The following is a 17,572-nucleotide window of genomic DNA, read 5'->3' as shown; positions in this document are numbered from 1 at the left end:
GGAGTGGGTAGGGAAGGGGTACTATATTTCAATTTTTAATAAGGTTATTCGAGTAGTCAACAAACAAATGTAGCATGTGACATAAAGTTGGGTAATACTTTAATTATTATAGAATCATTTTCTGCTGTTTAAAATGGCTGCGGTCAAATTGACCCCAAACATAATAGTTGTTGTTTGCTAAGTGCGGACCACGCCTTATAGAAGTAGAAAAGGAGGAAGAAAAAGGGGAGGGAACTCTGGGAAATTTGGGCTGGAGTTCTGAACTGCGTGCTTGAAGAAGCGTGCAGTTATATCCCCCCTTTTTATTTAATGAGAAGTGGAAGAGTAGAAAAAGGGGGTTGTTGGGGAGAAGGTGGGTTGCGAATTTTTCGTCACGAGAGGTAGTTAGTTAGGGTAGGTATTTATAGGACAGTTGATTGATACGGGGTGGAGTTAGAACGTAGAGTTCGGGCGTGGTCCTTCTCCCAAACTTTTGTTATTACATAACATCATTTATTGTTAATAACATAAAATATGTTTTAATTCTAAATGTTTTAGATTACACAAAAATACGTAAAATAATATAAAGACAATAAAGTACCAAATAAAATCTCTATTTTCAATTATAGGTAAATCAGTGAGATTTTATGGTGAAGTGCGTATTTCTCCATAGTCACATTACATGTATTCTGTTGTATATAGAGGATGGTTTGGTGGGGGGTAGAATTTTTTTTTAAATGCTATTCTAGTAGTCAACAAACAAATATAGCATGTTACATAAACTTATTATATAATAAATATATGTAGTTTAAATTTGCTGGGGTTAAGTTGACCAGAAATATAAAAGATGTTAGTACATTTGAAGGTAACAGGAGGGTAAAAATATTTATTTTAATCTTTTTTTTTTATCGTAAACTTGGTTATAGTAGCTTCGGAAATTAAAAGTGTTACCCCATGTTTGTTGTGTTTCTTCTTTTCTTGGTTATTTTTCTTCCTGTCTAAAGTTCTTGCTTGTCTTCCCTGGTCTGATTGTGTTTTTAGCTATGTTCTTTGTTTTGTTTGTTACCCTGCCCCCTTGTTATCTACCCCAGGTGTTCCCAGTCTCTCTGTGTATATGGAGCCCCTTTGTTTCAGTGTTCTTTGTCTGGTGTTTTGTTTTCTTTAGTTTGGTCTTTATAGCTGATTTCTCTTAGTCTTGCTTATTTGGTTTTACATTACCTTACCTGTGTTTGCTTTCTGTTTTGCTTTTGTTCATTTGCATTTACATCTGCCATCTCATCCCACATTGTCCATGAAAACACATTTTTATTGTTATTTCAAAGAAAATTCCCTTTGTTTATATAAAACACAGCAATGAAACACAATGTCTATGCAATAAACATTTATTGGTTTCTTTATATGTATCATTTAGAATAAATATATTTTTTATTTTACACTTAACAAGATAATTGACATTAGTAGTTATTATACACACGAATTTAATATTTACAAAAACAAGCTTATTCCTAAAATAAAGTCACATAATAGTGATCAGATTACTGGATGCTAATCACCGCTGTATGATTGGCAGGTCCGTGTTGTTCTGGAACAAAGCCGGAGGTGATTGGTTATCTGGGAGAAACCATCACCATCAACTGTCCCTATCCAGAGGAGTTTCAGAATCACAGCAAGGGATTATATAAAGATAAAAATAAATCTCTTCATCCAGTGATCAGAACCACTGATTCTCAGATAGACAGATTCTCCATCTCTGATAACAGAAGATCTGGAGTTTTCAGTGTGAGAATCAGTGATGTGAGAGAAGATGATGGAGGAGTTTATTACTGTGGAGCAGATTTGGGAGGAAAGTCAGTCAGTTATGAATCCCTCTACACACAGATTCATCTACAAGTTAGAAAGTCAGGAAATGGTGAGAAATGCTATTTTATTTGCTTTGTCTCATTTCATGACAGGAGATTATTAATGATTACTAAACAACACATTAACAAGCACTAAATATAGTATATGCTATATGATCAAGTTCTCACTCTGTTTATTATAATCTTAATCTTTGCTGTCTTTATTGCAGATTAGGCTTTCCAACGTTTTATGTTTTATTATAATACATAGTTTAAGGCCAACTGATTGTGTTATTGTGCAGTAAAACTGAAATAAGTTGAAAGTAAGAGGATTTAGGTCTGGATAATTTTCCCATACATCAGTAAAACGCACCAATAATAGGTCAGCATGTAGTATTTGTCCTAATACGGTTATATGTTTTCGTGCAAGAGATTGCTGAAATTGTGCAATCATCTATTTTCCTTGTGCATTTTCTGTATTTACATATTTTCCATATTTTCCAACTGTAATCAAGATCAAACCACAACAAAGATGATAGAACATACATCAGTCACAGTCACAACAACAGCACCAAATACAGGTGGAGAAACAATAATAGCGGATTTTTTTTCTATAAAACATCGTCTTAAGATCATTGGGAAAATTGCTGTGAAATTTCCTCTGCATTTTTTCCACCACTGTTTATAAAAAATAAGAGAGCAGAGTTTCTTTTCAGAGTGATTTTACCAAATTAAAAAACCTCTGGAATATAATCAAGAGGAAGATGGATGATCAAAAGCCATCAAACCACCAAACTGAACTGCTTGAATTATTTTTGCACCAGGAGTAAAGCAGCATAAAGTTATCCAAAAGCAGTGTGTAAGACTGGAGGAGGAGAACATGATGCCAAGATGCATGAAAAAAACTGTGATTAAAAAACACCAGGATTATTCCACCAAATATTGATTATTTCTGAACTCTTAAAACTTTATGAATATGAACTTGTTTTCTTTGCATTATTTGAGGTCTGAAAGTTCTGAATTTTTTTTTTATTTCATAAATTTCACATTTTCTGTAAATAAATGCTCTAAATGATTAAAATATTTTTATTTGGAATTTGGGAGAAATGTTGTCTATAGTTTATAAACAACAATGTTCATTTTACTCAAACATAAACCTATAAATAGCAAAATCAGAGGAACTCAGGTGGTCTCTTCATTTTTATTTGAATTAACCCACATTCTCCACCAGTGTGGTCAGAAATAAGCCAGATAGGGTTGATAAAGAGTCTTTTACAGAGTCCATGCAGGACACTGGCATGAAAATTACTTTTCCCTACATCACCGACACTGATGTCATGAGTAATGACATTGGAACAGGACTCTGTGTATCTTCTAACTGTGTGTGTTGTGATTTAATACATTCTGTTCTGTTTTCATGTTCCTCTGAAGATTCCTCTATTATCGTCATCATCATCATCATCTCTGTGATTGTGTGTGTTGTTCTGCTACTGATTGGAGGATTAATCCTGGTCTACAGATGCATGAAAGCACGAGGTTATTTTCTCTTGCATAAACATTAATTGAAATTCATTGTAGTCATTATATTCCTATTATTCCACCATGGTTGATTGATAATGTTGTGATCTGTTGGGAGTGTGATATTGTCCAATTGTGGTGAAGTTTAAAACCATCTAGTTCTACTTTTTTCTTTTCTATTTGGTACATTTTGTGCAATGGTACCAGTTCCACTGGGAGGACCATGTAACTCCCACCACCATGCTTAACAGTTGGAACAGTGTTCCTTTGATTAAATGCCTCGTCTTTTCTCAAATTTAATCATAAGACATTTGTGCAATTTTTCTTTCTTTTTTCATGTGGTTTAGATGCTACTTGCTTATTTAGAGGCAACCCTTTGGTCCAGAGCGCAGTGGTGTCAGTGATTTCAACTATATTGATGTCAGGGTGTTGTGGGTTCAATCCCAGATTTGTACAAGCTTCAACAAGCTATTTCCCCGTGACATAGCACACAATATCTCACTAACCTACCAACTGAGTTGTGTAAATCTGAGATAATTCTATTTCAGATCTGCTCTGATCTAACTGGAAGCTACCATTGTACTGTGTATTGGTCAATCCAATGTGTCCTATCAATCAAATCTGTAGAAAGTACAACAATCCTTTCAAAACTTCCAGTTTGTGGCATTTATTTAACATTATACTAAGAAGGGTAAACATATTGGCAATAATGGATCCACATATACAATTATTTGATATTTCAGGTTTTAGACATGGTATTTAGACAAGCTGATATTGTCTAATACTGTGTGCTGTTGTGTTGCGCAGGTTTTGCCACTTCATTAAACAGAAGAGCTGTTGGAAGCAACTCTGAAGTGAGTACCTGAATGTTGGGGGTTTTGAAGGGAATGTCTTCAGACCTAATTATTTTTTTACTGGGGTTAATAATGAATAAAAATGGCTAATTTCCTTTTGTAGCTAAAAAGTTGAGTAGAAAACAGTAGTAAAATAGTATAATGAAGTTCTGGGCTTTAGTGTAAGAAATATGCAATTTTCTTGTCAATCTTTCTTTAACATTAAAATTTCAATATCATGTACTTGTTACAAACTAGAGATCCTCTAGAGATATTCACTTTTGCTCCTCAGAGACTCAGCCTTTTGTGGATATTGCTTTTTTTTACCAAATCATGATTATAATCACCTGTTGACATCACCTGGTTTGACTTACATATTTATATATTTTTTTAATTGCCCCTGTTTTAATGCATGAATGAATAGGTTTTACCAAAATTAAATGATGTTAGGCAGATAAAACAAACAAATACAGATCAAAAATAATACATTAAAGCATTTTCTGTACTGTCCCAAACTTTTTCTCTGTTTGTAACAGTTTATCTCTCTCCTCAGATTTCTCCAACCTACGAAGAGATCAGAGACACCAGACTTCAGTCAGACTTAGAGACAACTCATCTTTATGATACTATTCAGCAGCCCCCAGCTCGCTCAGATCCTCTAAAATCTGTATACGTTACTGCTCAACTACCCAAAACTCAATCTGATCCCCTAAAATCTGTATACGCCACTGCTCAACTACCCAAAACTCAATCTGATCCTCTAAAATCTGTATACGTTACTGCTCAACTACCCAAAACTCATTCTGATCCTCTAAAATCTGTATACGCCACTGCTCAACTACCCAAAACTCAATCTGATCCTCTAAAATCTGTATATGTTACTGCTCAACTACCCAAAACTCCATCCGAACCTCCAAACGCTGTGTACGCTACTGCCCAACTGCCGAAAAATGAATCTGATACCCTAAAATCTGTATATGTTACTGCTCAACTACCCACAACCCCCTCAGAACCTCCAAATGCTGTATACGCTACTGCCCAACTGGCGAAAAATCAATCTGATCCCCTAAAATCTGTATATGTTACTGCTCAACTACCCACAACCCCCTCAGAACCTCCAAACGCTGTGTAGACCATCACCCAACTACCCAAAACTCATTCTGATCCTCTAAAATCTGTATACGCCACTGCTCAACTACCCAAACTCTCTCAGAACCTTCAAACACTGTGTAGACCATCACCCAACTACCCACAACCCCCTCAGATCCTCTAAAATATGCATACATCATTGCTCAACTACCTAAAACTCCTTCTGATCCCCCTAATGCCACTGCCCAACTACACACAACTTCCTCAGAACATACAAACGCTGTATACGCCATTGCCCAACCTCCCAAAACTCCCTCAGAACCTCTAAACACCATGTAAACCACCGCCAACCTCCCAAAACTCCCTCAGAACCTCTAAACACCATGTAAACCACCGCCCAACACTGTGTACGCATTGTTCAACTACCCAAAACTACCCACTGATCATCTAAAATCTGTATACACCACTACTTAACTACCTAAAACTCCTTCTAACACCACTGCCCAACTACCCACAACTTCCTAAGAACCTTTAAACTCTGAGTACTCAACTGCCCAACTACCCACAACCCTCTCAGAACCTCCAAATGCTAAGTACGCCACTGCCTAACTAACCAAAACCCTCTCAGAACCTCCAAACACCATGTAAACCACCGCCCAACGCTGTGTACGCATTGCTCAACTACCCAAAACCCCCACTGAGCCACTAAAATCTGTATACACCACTACTTAACTACCTAAAACTCCTTCTGATCCCCCTATCGCCACTGCCCAACTACCCACAACACCTTCAAAACCTCCAAACACTGTGTGCTCCAGTGATTTTAAAAGGGTGAGCGAATATTTCTGGCAATACAGTCAATATAGTGTATGGTTTATTCTGTGTACAGAATTCAATCCATTTAAAAGCCAAAAAACAAATGCTGACGCTTTAATATACATGTATGGCTTAAATGTACAGTCCCAACTTTACCAATGCTGCCCTCTAGTGGCAGATATGCAGCTTAACAGTTACTGAGAAGATGGAAATGTTCCTAATTTAATCCACAACAAATCGTTTAAGTGTGTTGTGTTAAAGAGTCGACCTTAAAAAGTATTGTTGTTAGATGGGAAGATTAGATATGAGATACGTGTCATGAGATACATTTACTTTCTCAGGTTCTTTCTGGTTAAGATCTAATTTTGAAGTTACTGGTGAGTAGAATTTTTAGCCACACTGAATATGTGATTTAAGTGAATGTATGTATAATTTTGAACATGTTTGTATATTTTTAAACCTCAGTTGATTTTCTGAAAATCACAAAAAATGTAATTTGTGTACCAGATTCTTGTGTTTATTAAAATATGTGTTGTTAAGCCTTTATTTGACTGTACAACTTATTTGTACAGAATTAAAAACCTAACTAAGAATAATTGTACTCATCTCTCTGTGTTATATTCAACCTTGTGTTCTTGTGTTTCCTCTGGGCAAGTTGTCTATATCACTAGGTTTTGGGGTAATGTTCTCTTTTATGTTTTATCTCCTGTGATTTTATTCAGACGTCCTCTGAGAAAATTACAGGCTGAATTATCTACAGTTTTTCTCTGAACTCCGTGCTCCTCCAGTAATTTTAGTCCTGCCTGGAAGCACATCTCTGAGTTTCGTCTCCTCACCTTTAATAAAATAGCTATTTGTCCACTGCCGCACACCGTAATTACACTTTGGGCGCATGTTTCCACGGAGATCCACTGTAAAAACACAACAGCGAGTGGAAATCCCGTCCGGATAGGGCTTTAGTCTGGAACTGCCTATAAAATAAGTTAATATATTCTTGTTTATTAATATATTTTTAATATAACTTGTTACTGTGTGAATACTTTTTTCTCTACCAGGTCTTTTGTCAGTAGTATTAACCCGTTTAAATAAAGATTCAATAAACTAGAATATTAAGAGATAAATAAGAGAAAAAATATACTTGCATCACAATTGATAACACATGGTTTGTCTGGTTTATTTTCAGTGGAACAGCTTTTTTTTATTATACTACAACCTTGTACAAAAGTGCAAAATCTGACATTTTTCACATCAGTGTATAAAGAAAACAGCAAGCAAGATGGCACAATTCATGCTATAACGTTCAGATAAAATTGATCATCCAAATTTTTCCAAATATTATTGCTAACATTCGGGCACAGCAGGGTTGGAACTGGTTTGCCGCGATGCTAACAGCCAGTCTCAGCAGGAGTTGGTCCCGCAATGCTACCAGGGACAGCAGCCAGGATAGCAGTTTAGTCGCAATTCTCACAGTCAGTTTTGGCAGGGGTAATTGCTGCAATGCTAACAAAACCAGCTACCAGGCCTGGAAGGTTTGGAGCAGATTAGCGGCAATGCTAATGTTTGGCCTCAGCATGGTTTGCGCTATGATATTGTATAAAGGATTTGCTTTAACCTGAAATGCTGGTGCTCCAGTATGACATCTACCATTGAAAATCACTTTTTATCAGTTATTTATAATAACAACTAAACAGACCCTATTACCAATCATAAATATCATTCCAATGGACCTGACTATGACTTCAATGCTGGAGGCCACCAACGAGGAGATGATCTACACTGATGACCTGTTGGTAAGCAACAAATAAAAGTTAAGCATAAGGAAATACGAATAAGGAAAGTCTCAATGCATATCTTTATGTATTCATCCACATTCCAAACATGAAGGACACTATCATCGCTATCACCAAAATTATTGCAAAAAGAACATGTTTCCTGGTTTCTTCGTTTGTCGGTAGAGGAAGTGTGTGCTCCACTGTGTGGATCACATCGACAGGAGCAATGCGGAGACGAGAAGAACGATCATGCGGGATCAGGAATGGAAACAGAGGCACCCAGGGAGGTACAATAATAAATGCAAGCATGGAATCGTCATCAGCATCTATAAAGCTCAGGAGCCTCTGCCTGTGCCACGCCCTGGGTTTACCCAGAGAAATGTGCCAACTCAGATGTAGCCGCACCACTCGGAGCTTCTTCTTCACTTGAAACGAGTTGGAATTGGGTAGCAGGAACCTGTAGGAATCCCCATGACGGCTCATGCCCCAAAATCCGTTGTGAGGATTCAATGAATTGAAGGAAAGGTTGGTTTCTTCTGAGCGTAGACACACCCCCAAGCTCCAGTGCTTGCTGTCTCCAACCTCCACATCCCACCAGTGAGTGCCGTTACCAATGAAACATGTAGATCCAAGCACCAGGCGATTCCCCTGAAGAGGTATAGGGATGGAACGGTCATGGTTTGACTTTCCTACAGACGACAGGTCATCAGACACCGAGAGGTCAGCAGAGGCGGAGTTTGGATCCAGAAGCACAGGATCTGAATAAAGAAAGAGAGAGAGGTAGATTTGTTTTAAACTTTGTTTTACTGACCCCGTGTCTGTTTTCCTTAATAGTTCTGATCTGTAAATACACTGGCAGAGATGATCAACTTTGGGATAAAAGTACGAGATCAACAGAATCTTAAAGAGGTAAAGATTTTTGGTTTGAAATGCGAAAATATAAGTTAAAAAAGGTTAAACAATGTAATAACAATGTAATGTTTCTAAAAGGCTTTGAGTGGACTCTCTGGGATGGAGGTCATTAAAAGAGTGAATGTTATTGAAAATTACCTTAAGAGTGGAGTTTTTTGAGAACTCTCTTTAGAAGCTGTTAAGCAGGTTTTTATAATGTGAGATTCAAAGTTTGAACGCTAGGTGTCAGAAACGGGCCAAAGAGTCTAAAAGCGGAGAGGGTGCTCAGTTGTAGCGCAGAATAACGGGCTTATGAGTCTAAAAGTGGCGAGAGTGTTCAGTTTTAGCGCAGAAAAACGGGCCAAAGAGTCTAAAAGCGGAGAGAGTGCGTATTTCTAGTGCAGAAAAACAGGCCAAAGAGTCTAAAAGCGGAGAGGGTGCGCATTTCTAGCGCAGAATAACGGGCCAAATATTCTTAAAGGGGAGAGAGTGATCAGTTGTAGCGCAGAAAAACGGGCTAAAGAGTCTAAAAGCGGAGAGAGTGCACATTTCTAGCACAGAAAAATGGGCCAAAGAGTCTAAAAGCGGAGAGAGTGCGCATTTCTAGCGCAGAAAAACGGGCCAAAGAGTCTAAAAGCGGAGAGAGTGCACATTTCTAGCGCAGAAAAACGGGCCAAAGAGTCTAAAAGCGGAGAGAGTGCACATTTCTAGCGCAGAAAAACGGGCCAAAGAGTCTAAAAGCGGAGAGAGTGCGCATTTCTAGCGCAGAAAAACGGGCCAAAGAGTCTAAAAGCGGAGAGGGTGCGCATTTCTAGCGCAAAAAAACAGGCCAAAGAGTCTAAAAGAGGAGAGGGTGCGCATTTCTAGCGCAGAATAACGGGCCAAATATTCTTAAAGGGGAGAGAGTGATCAGTTGTAGCGCAGAAAAACGGGCCAAAGAGTCTAAAAGCGGAGAGAGTGCACATTTCTAGCGCAGAAAAACGGGCCAAAGAGTCTAAAAGCGGAGAGTGCGCATTTCTAGTGCAGAAAAACGGGCCAAAGAGTCTAAAAGCGGAGAGAGTGCACATTTCTAGCGCAGAAAAACGGGCCAAAGAGTCTAAAAGCGGAGAGGGTGCGCATTTCTAGCGCAGAAAAACAGGCCAAAGAGTCTAAAAGCGGAGAGGGTGCGCATTTCTAGCGCAGAAAAACAGGCCAAAGAGTCTAAAAGCGGAGAGGGTGCGCATTGCTAGCGCAGAATAACGGGCCAAATATTCTTAATGGGGAGAGAGTGATCAGTTGTAGCGCAGAAAAACGGGCCAAAGAGTCTAAAAGCGGAGAGAGTGCACATTTCTAGCGCAGAAAAACGGGCCAAAGAGTCTAAAAGCGGAGAGAGTGTGCATTTCTAGCGCAGAAAAACAGGCCAAATATTCTTAAAGGGGAGAGAGTGATCAGTTGTAGCGCAGAAAAACGGGCCAAAGAGTCTAAAAGTTGCCGTAATTAAGGAGTTTAATATTAAGAGACATCATGAAATGAAACATCAATTTGAAAAATCTTAGTTTACACAACACTGTCCAAGATAAAGATAGTAAGTCAAGAAAAATGGTGTGTAAATGAAAATAATCAGGGAAATGTATTATTTAAAGTGGTATATTTCATTGTTTGTTTTATTACAGAGTCTGTGGCCCGTGACTTCAAATATATTTCTCCTTCTGGCCCCCAACAAAAAAAGTTTGGACACCCCTGCTCTACAGCATGGAGGTTTTTATAAACATGCATTAGGGTGGAGGTTTTTAAAGTGTTCTCCATGGGTGAGGTGTGGTGTGGATACTCTTACTCACAGTAATGAACTTTATCTTTCATCTCCTGCCACACTCTGTACCCCAGATTCCCCACATGTTCCGGAATGTTGATGAGAATTTCAGAACCAAACTGTGAATCCGGCTCCGTATACTTTGCTCTGAAATATATCGACACACACACATACATACAAATACAGACTACAATACATGTGCACTTATTCATAGAGAATGTTTATAAACAAGTAAATAAAAAATACCTCAGCAATATGTAGTCAAAATTCTGAAAAAAGACAAGAAAAGGGTTTATAATTTTCATTAAAATAATCTATATAAAACTAAACACGGTATTACAATGGCAGACTCAAAAAAATAAAAAGGGCACCACCAGCATGCAAAAAGTCCAACTTTAGGTAGTCACTTAAGATACATTATAGATTTTTGTATCTAGAGGACACAATCATTACAATCAATACAAAAACGCCTTTGTCTTCTAGCACCCATAGACTGCATGGCCAACTGTACTCTCTCAGACTCCGGCTGCTGATGGTGAAGCTGCATAATCCATGGTTTCAAAGTTGCAATTATTGGGTTCAAGTCTCAATGAGCCACACTGAGCTATAATTTATTATTCATTATAGATCAGTTTATATTGTGATATTAACCCTCGAACTCTAACACCAGGTGATTTTCACCCACACAATGATTTTCATGTGATTTTTATTGTGTTTCATTGTGTTTGCCGCTTTTGGGACTTTGGGTTTGTAGCTTCAGGGCTCATTGATGTCATTGATGTTATAGTCGATTCTCTCCTCCCATCTATGTTTTTTTAAGAGGTGTGCGATTTTAGTGGTGCACCAAAGACCACGTTCCCAGCAATATTATTTTTTTTGTTCGGACACCTGTTAAGGATTACCTGATTTTCCAATAAGTTTTTCTGATTTTTATAGGGTCACCCATGGTACATTCTATTTTTATTTTATGTGATGTTGTATGTTATAAAATTTAAGAACGGTTCCAAAATGTGTCATACAGTGTATACCCAGCGTTAGTGATTTTAGCTACTAATTTTAGTGTTCTAGGGTTAATATCACAAATTGTATTGCAAAAATGGTCTAGAACTGGTATAGAAATTTCATATTTCATATACAAGTGACTGATCTGATACTTCCTTTGGTTGGTAACTATGAACTTGCTCCTTTGATTGAGTTACTGTATCTGGGGGAGGCTTTGAATAGAACCGGCTTAAGCAGTGATTGGAGATGTACCAAGAGGAAGGTCCAGGACCAGTTGGAGGGATTATATCTCCTGTCTGGCCTGGGAGAACTTGGGAGAGCCTCCAACAGGAGATGGTAGATGTCTCTGGGGTGTCCATGGTGTCTTCAAGTAGTAAAAAGCCATGCATCACAGGCTATCCATGCATGATTTAAATCCCCATGGGTTTCAAACTCTTACATTTACATTTGCCTATCCGAGCTGTGCACCAGGGCCATCACTATATAAGATATATGAATAGGGGAGTTAACGTTCGATTAGTAGGGTTTTTTTTTACAGATAAAAACAGGTCTAAAAAGTATTGCTCTAGTCTCAGAACTACGGTTGTTACCTGCAAGAATGTAGCTCCATCATTCTCCAGCTCCTCCTCCACCTCCTTCACTCTTTCAGAGAGAGACTGTATCTCTCGCTCTATCTTTTCTTGCACCTTCTTCCTCTTCCGGTCCCCTTCCTTCTTCACAGCAGAGATCCGGGCTTCCTCTTCATCACGGAGAAACTGATGAAACTTCTCAAACTCTTTCTTAATCAGCTTCTCGACTCGCTGAGCCTGAGACTTAAACAGGAAACACACGAGAAAATAAATAATAGATGGTGACATATCCAGTTTATCTACAACTTAGAATCTCTTAAGAAGTTCTTCAGGTCCAGTCTAAAACCATACATGGTACAATTTCCTTTGTCAAAAAAATGTCACTGCCTTTAAGTGAAAGAAACATAACTAAAACTGAAAAAGCTATTTTAGTATTGTAAAAAAAATAGTATGTTGTAAAAAACCCTGAAAAAATGTATATTGTTTAAACAAAAGTTAATTGGTTAAAAGCTTAACCAACTCTGTAACTACTAAAAGTAGAAGTATTTCTTTTCTTTAGAGAAATTACAGATACAGAAGTCAGAGAGTGGGGAGTACTTTTTCCTACATCTTCAAATAAAGACTCTTAGAAACTGGAGAAAAAAAAACTGCTACAGGAAGACGTCTGGCTGACCCACATGGAAAACAGCTTTAGCTTTAGCCTTTAGCTCATATTAACATGATTAAGGACTGAGTCTCAGTTTCAGCAGAGACGAGAATAAGAATTAGAATTAGAATCAGAGTTAATCTGACAGGAGAAGAACTGCAGTGATAAAGTAATAAAGTCATTGATAAGATCAAGATAAATATATACAATAATAAATTGTTGATTTTAGGTTTACTACATAATTTGAACAGACAAACTGTCTCTTACTCTGTGCCAAAATTTCTTGATGAACGGACCAATAGAAACTCTTCAGAATTACAATTACAGAAGTAAACTCTTTTTACACTGATTCCATTGAAAGTTTACAAGGTTTTTGCTCTCTCTTGTAAAGTTGATGTTTTGGAGATACTTTGTTTTTTTGGGGGTTTTTTTTGACAGCGACAATATTTATGTGACCAAAAAGGAACTAAACTGGACACTCAAATTGCGTATTTTGTAGAGTCCGCTCCATTTACCCCAATAATTATCATAGTTGTTGTAGAACCAGGCGGCTGCAACCAGAATATGTGTGTAGGATGAACTCACAAAATCTCAACTCAAGCTATTTTCTTATCTTAAATACACTATAAACCAACAACTAGTTTGAACTCAAACACATTAGGTCTGTTTTATGTAAAATTGGATATTTCCAAACATTACTTAACTATTATAAATTAGGTGAACATTTGTGGGCATGTAAACATTTAAACGGAGACCTTTGAGTTGATTCAACTATTCAAACTATTTGCATTTTGGGTGTGTCCTCCAGTTTCTGACACTTACCTTCAGGGCTACCTTTTATAAACTTGTAGATCATGTGTTATGATTATATTATGGCCTCTAAATTAACTTTTTCCAGGCTTACAGTGTGAATATTTATAAAATAAAAATTTAAGTAAAAGGCGATTCAAAAGAGAAGTAAGACGGGATCAACATATGTCTTTATTTATTTATTTATTTGGAATACAAGATACTAAGTAGAATTTTTGGGCAAATAAACTGGTATAACACAAATTAAAAAAGTTAAATCAACATCACTTTTAGTTGTAATAACTTTTTTTTTATTTTATTTTATGGTAATTCAACTTTTTATTCCCCATTACTGTAAAAAAATTGGGCAAACTGGTTGTCTTAAACCCTTTAACAGCCCAGGATTTCCTGATTGCCTTATATTACACCCCTAAATCAAAACCAATATTTTCCTGAATACAAATAGCTTTTATGTCTATTTTTACACATGCAGAATTTGGGTTAATTCCTGTTACCGATCTGGAATTATTACAAAGATTTCAAAAACCTAAATTTTTTAAAGTGTAAATAACTTATTTCACTGAGGAGAAAAAGGGTTTTGTATCACCTAAACCAAGGCAACTCAAGTAAACTCAACTTATCAGGTCTCACAGTATAACAAAAATAAAAGTTAAATCAGCTTCCCTTTTAGTTGTAATAACTTGAAGTTTTAAGTTATGTTAACTCAAGTTTTTACTACCCATTACTTAACTTTTGTGAGTCAACTAGTTTTCTCAAATTTTTTAAAGTAAATTCAGCTTATCCAGGTTTACAGATGAGAGCATGTTTTAACTGAGTTACCTGAATGTATTTGGAGAGCTGGGGCTTCTGAGCCGTGCCGTTCTTCAGGGACTCCAGAGCTTTCTCAGCTGGACCAAGTGCTGCTTTCACTTGAGCCTGGAGAGAAAAGATAAAAAAATTATACAAAAAGTGATAAAACTTGCAATCCAAAGTGCATTCTCTAGAGAACTCCAGCTGAGCTGTTGGCACCTCTGAAATGTTGTTGCTATAGTATATATTCAGTATATATATATATATATTTTTTTAAGTATGGTTTGCAGGAATTTGGGTGCCACTTTTATCTAATCTAAAATCAGGTAAATCAGGTGAGCTGCTGATGGAATTGAACACGTTCAGTGGGGTGATGGCTGTTCTAAAGTAATGTGAAGTTTTTACAGCGAAAGTTAATTTTTGTTTTCACTGAAAGAATTAAGGTATAATAATATAATAAGGGTCCTAGAACGAGAAGAAAACACTAAAACTAGTCTAACAAAATTGTATAGTAATAAACCAAACATGGGTCAGTTAAATTTCATAGTTTCTAGAGCCAACTCTAATAACTCTAATTATAGAATTATCATAGTTGTTGTAAAACTACTATAACAAACCATAAACAGGCAATCGCAACCAGTGTGTAACATGAGCTCACAAAAATCAGCTCAAGCTTTGTTTTTTGAAAAGTGCAAAAATGCATCAAATGCTTCAAAAAAGAGAGCACTTAAAAATGATGCGTTTCTTTGATTTCATCAAATTGAAAATCTCTAAAATAAAGAGGAAGATGGATGATCACAAGCCATCAAACCACCAAACTGAACTGCTTGATTTGATTTTTTGCACCAGGAGTAAAGCAGCATAAAGTTATCCAAAAGCAGTGTGTAAGACTGGTGGAGGAGGAAAACCAGGGTTATTCCACCAAATATTGATTTTTTTGAACTCTTAAAACTTTATGAATATGAACTTGTTTTCTGTGTATTATTTGAGGTCTGAAAACTTTTTGATATTTTCTGTAAATAAATGCTCTAAGTGAGAATATTTTTATTTGTAATTTGGGAGAAATGTTGTCTGTAGTTTATAGAATAAAACAACAATGTTCATTTTACTCAAACATAAACCTATAAATAGCAACATCAGAGGAGACCTGTTTATAGCTATCTTTTACCTTGCGCTGGCGCACAGCGTGGGTCAGAGGCTGAACACTGTGTAAGCTGTGGGTGTATTTTCTGCACTCTGAGCAGATCAGCATCGCTTCTGCTCTGCAGAAAAAGGTGATCTTCTCTCCGTGAAGAGAACACCTGACCTCCACATCGCTCTCCCTCTCGCGCTCCCGCTCCTTCAGGTAGGACTCACAGGTGTTCCTCAGAGCCAGGTTTGCCACCGGTTGCTGTGGAGACGTCTGGCGACAGACCGGACAGGCTCGCGCAGGGTTGACGGCGTGGTGTTTGTTCAGACAGCGGCGGCAGAAGCTGTGGCCACAAGATAGCAGCTGAGGATCCTGATAGAGCTCACAGCACACCGGGCAGGAGAGATCATCCTCCAGGGAAGAGGACATGGAGGCGGCGGGGGTGGGGGGGTTAGGCAGCAGGTGGAGGTGTAAGAGGATGAAGAGAGCGCGGAGAAAAAGCTGAGAAACGAGTTTAGAAAGTTTCTGAGCTGCAGACGGGACGGGAGTTGAAGGAAAGTGAAACCTACTGAAGCTCGTGTAGCTCCTCCCTCTCTGGGGAAGGAAGTTCAAATGCACTGAAAAAAATGATGAGCAAAATTTACTTAAAAAAAGTTTCGCAACTTTCTGCATTTGCTTTTTTAAGTAAATTTATTTTCAGATAAATTTAAGTAACTTTAACTCGGTTTCAAGACTTAAATAGAGTTACACAGAGTAAATAAGTGAACTGAACTTCAGGCAATCCTTTCTTTTAGTAAACTTTACTTCATTTATTTTTACTGAATCAATCCTTTCTTTTAGTAAACTTTACTACATTTATTTTTACTGAATCAATTCTTTCTTTTAGTAAACTTTACTTCATTTATTTTTACGTAAAGTTTAAGTGAAGTAAAGTTCACTAAAAGAAAGAATTGATTCAGTAAAAATAAATGAAGTAAAGTTTAATAAAAGAAAGGATTGATTCAGTAAAAATAAATGAAGTAAAGTTTAATAAAAGAAAGAATTGATTCAGTAAAAATAAATGAAGTAAAGTTTACTAAAAGAAAGGATTGATTCAGTAAAAATAAATGAAGTAAAGTTTACTAAAAGAAAGGATTGATTCAGTAAAAATAAATGAAGTAAAGTTTACTAAAAGAAAGGATTGATTCAGTAAAAATAAATGAAGTACAGTTTACTAAAAGAAAGGATTGATTCAGTAAAATAAATGAAGTAAAGTTTAATAAAATAAAGGATTGATTCAGTAAAAATAAATGAAGTAAAGTTTACTAAAAGAAAGGATTGATTCAGTAAAAATAAATGAAGTAAAGTTTACTAAAAGAAAGGATTGATTCAGTAAAAATAAATGAAGTACAGTTTACTAAAAGAAAGGATTGATTCAGTAAAATAAATGAAGTAAAGTTTAATAAAATAAAGGATTGATTCAGTAAAAATAAATGAAGTAAAGTTTACTAAAAGAAAGGATTGATTCAGTAAAAATAAATGAAGTAAAGTTTACTAAAAGAAAGGATTGATTCAGTAAAAATAAATGAAGTAAAGTTTACTAAAAGAAAGGATTGATTCAATAAAAATAAATGAAGTAAAGTTTACTAAAAGAAAGGATTGATTCAATAAAAATAAATGAAGTAAAGTTTACTAAAAGAAAGGATTGATTCAGCAAAAATAAATGAAGTAAAGTTTAATAAAAGAAAGGATTGATTCAGTAAAAATAAATGAAGTAAAGTTTACTAAAAGAAAGGATTGACTAAAGTTCAGTTCACTTATTTACTCTGTGTAACATTTAAGTCTTGAAACCGAGTTGAAGTTACTTGAATTTATCTGAAATTAAATTTACTTAAAAAAAGCAAATGCAGAAAGTTGCAAAACTTTTTTTAAGTAAATGTTACTCATCATTTTTTTAGTGTGGGGTAAAACTTAAGTAAAGCAGTAAATGAAGGTGGATGAATGAATGAACTTCCTGATTCTTTTCCGCTGTGTAAACATGCATAAACTTCATTATGCAAATGTTTGCCTATCTTTATTTAAAGTTATGTGTTGTTGACGCCCTCCCTTCATACTCGCGTACA

General features: G+C 36.5%; 2 protein-coding genes across 2 annotated transcripts; one reads left to right on the top strand and one right to left on the bottom strand.

Annotated features, from left to right (window-relative positions):
* Nucleotides 1–3,195: 3,195 nt before the first annotated feature.
* LOC103045991 (uncharacterized) lies at nucleotides 3,196–6,466 on the top strand. The gene is made up of 3 exons (XM_022687092.2): nucleotides 3,196–3,353; nucleotides 4,143–4,189; nucleotides 4,722–6,466. Exons 1-3 carry the CDS (start codon nucleotides 3,341–3,343, stop codon nucleotides 5,298–5,300), a joined length of 639 nt encoding a protein of 212 aa, XP_022542813.2. The 5' UTR covers nucleotides 3,196–3,340; the 3' UTR covers nucleotides 5,301–6,466.
* Nucleotides 6,467–7,222: 756 nt separating this feature from the next.
* On the bottom strand, nucleotides 7,223–15,998 carry LOC103046298 (nuclear factor 7, brain-like). Its single transcript, XM_022687088.2, has 6 exons — nucleotides 15,510–15,998; nucleotides 14,372–14,467; nucleotides 12,118–12,339; nucleotides 10,772–10,794; nucleotides 10,554–10,672; nucleotides 7,223–8,603 (listed from the first exon to the last, which is right to left on the bottom strand). The coding sequence occupies exons 1-6, from the start codon at nucleotides 15,897–15,899 to the stop codon at nucleotides 7,927–7,929; spliced, it is 1,527 nt and encodes a 508-aa protein (XP_022542809.2). The 5' UTR covers nucleotides 15,900–15,998; the 3' UTR covers nucleotides 7,223–7,926.
* Nucleotides 15,999–17,572: the final 1,574 nt, after the last annotated feature.

Source organism: Astyanax mexicanus, chromosome 21 (assembly GCF_023375975.1).
Source record: "Astyanax mexicanus isolate ESR-SI-001 chromosome 21, AstMex3_surface, whole genome shotgun sequence".
NCBI classification, from domain to species: domain Eukaryota; kingdom Metazoa; phylum Chordata; class Actinopteri; order Characiformes; family Acestrorhamphidae; genus Astyanax; species Astyanax mexicanus.
Note: the sequence above shows the minus strand (reverse complement) of the source record. Positions and strands in the feature narration are given on the sequence as shown.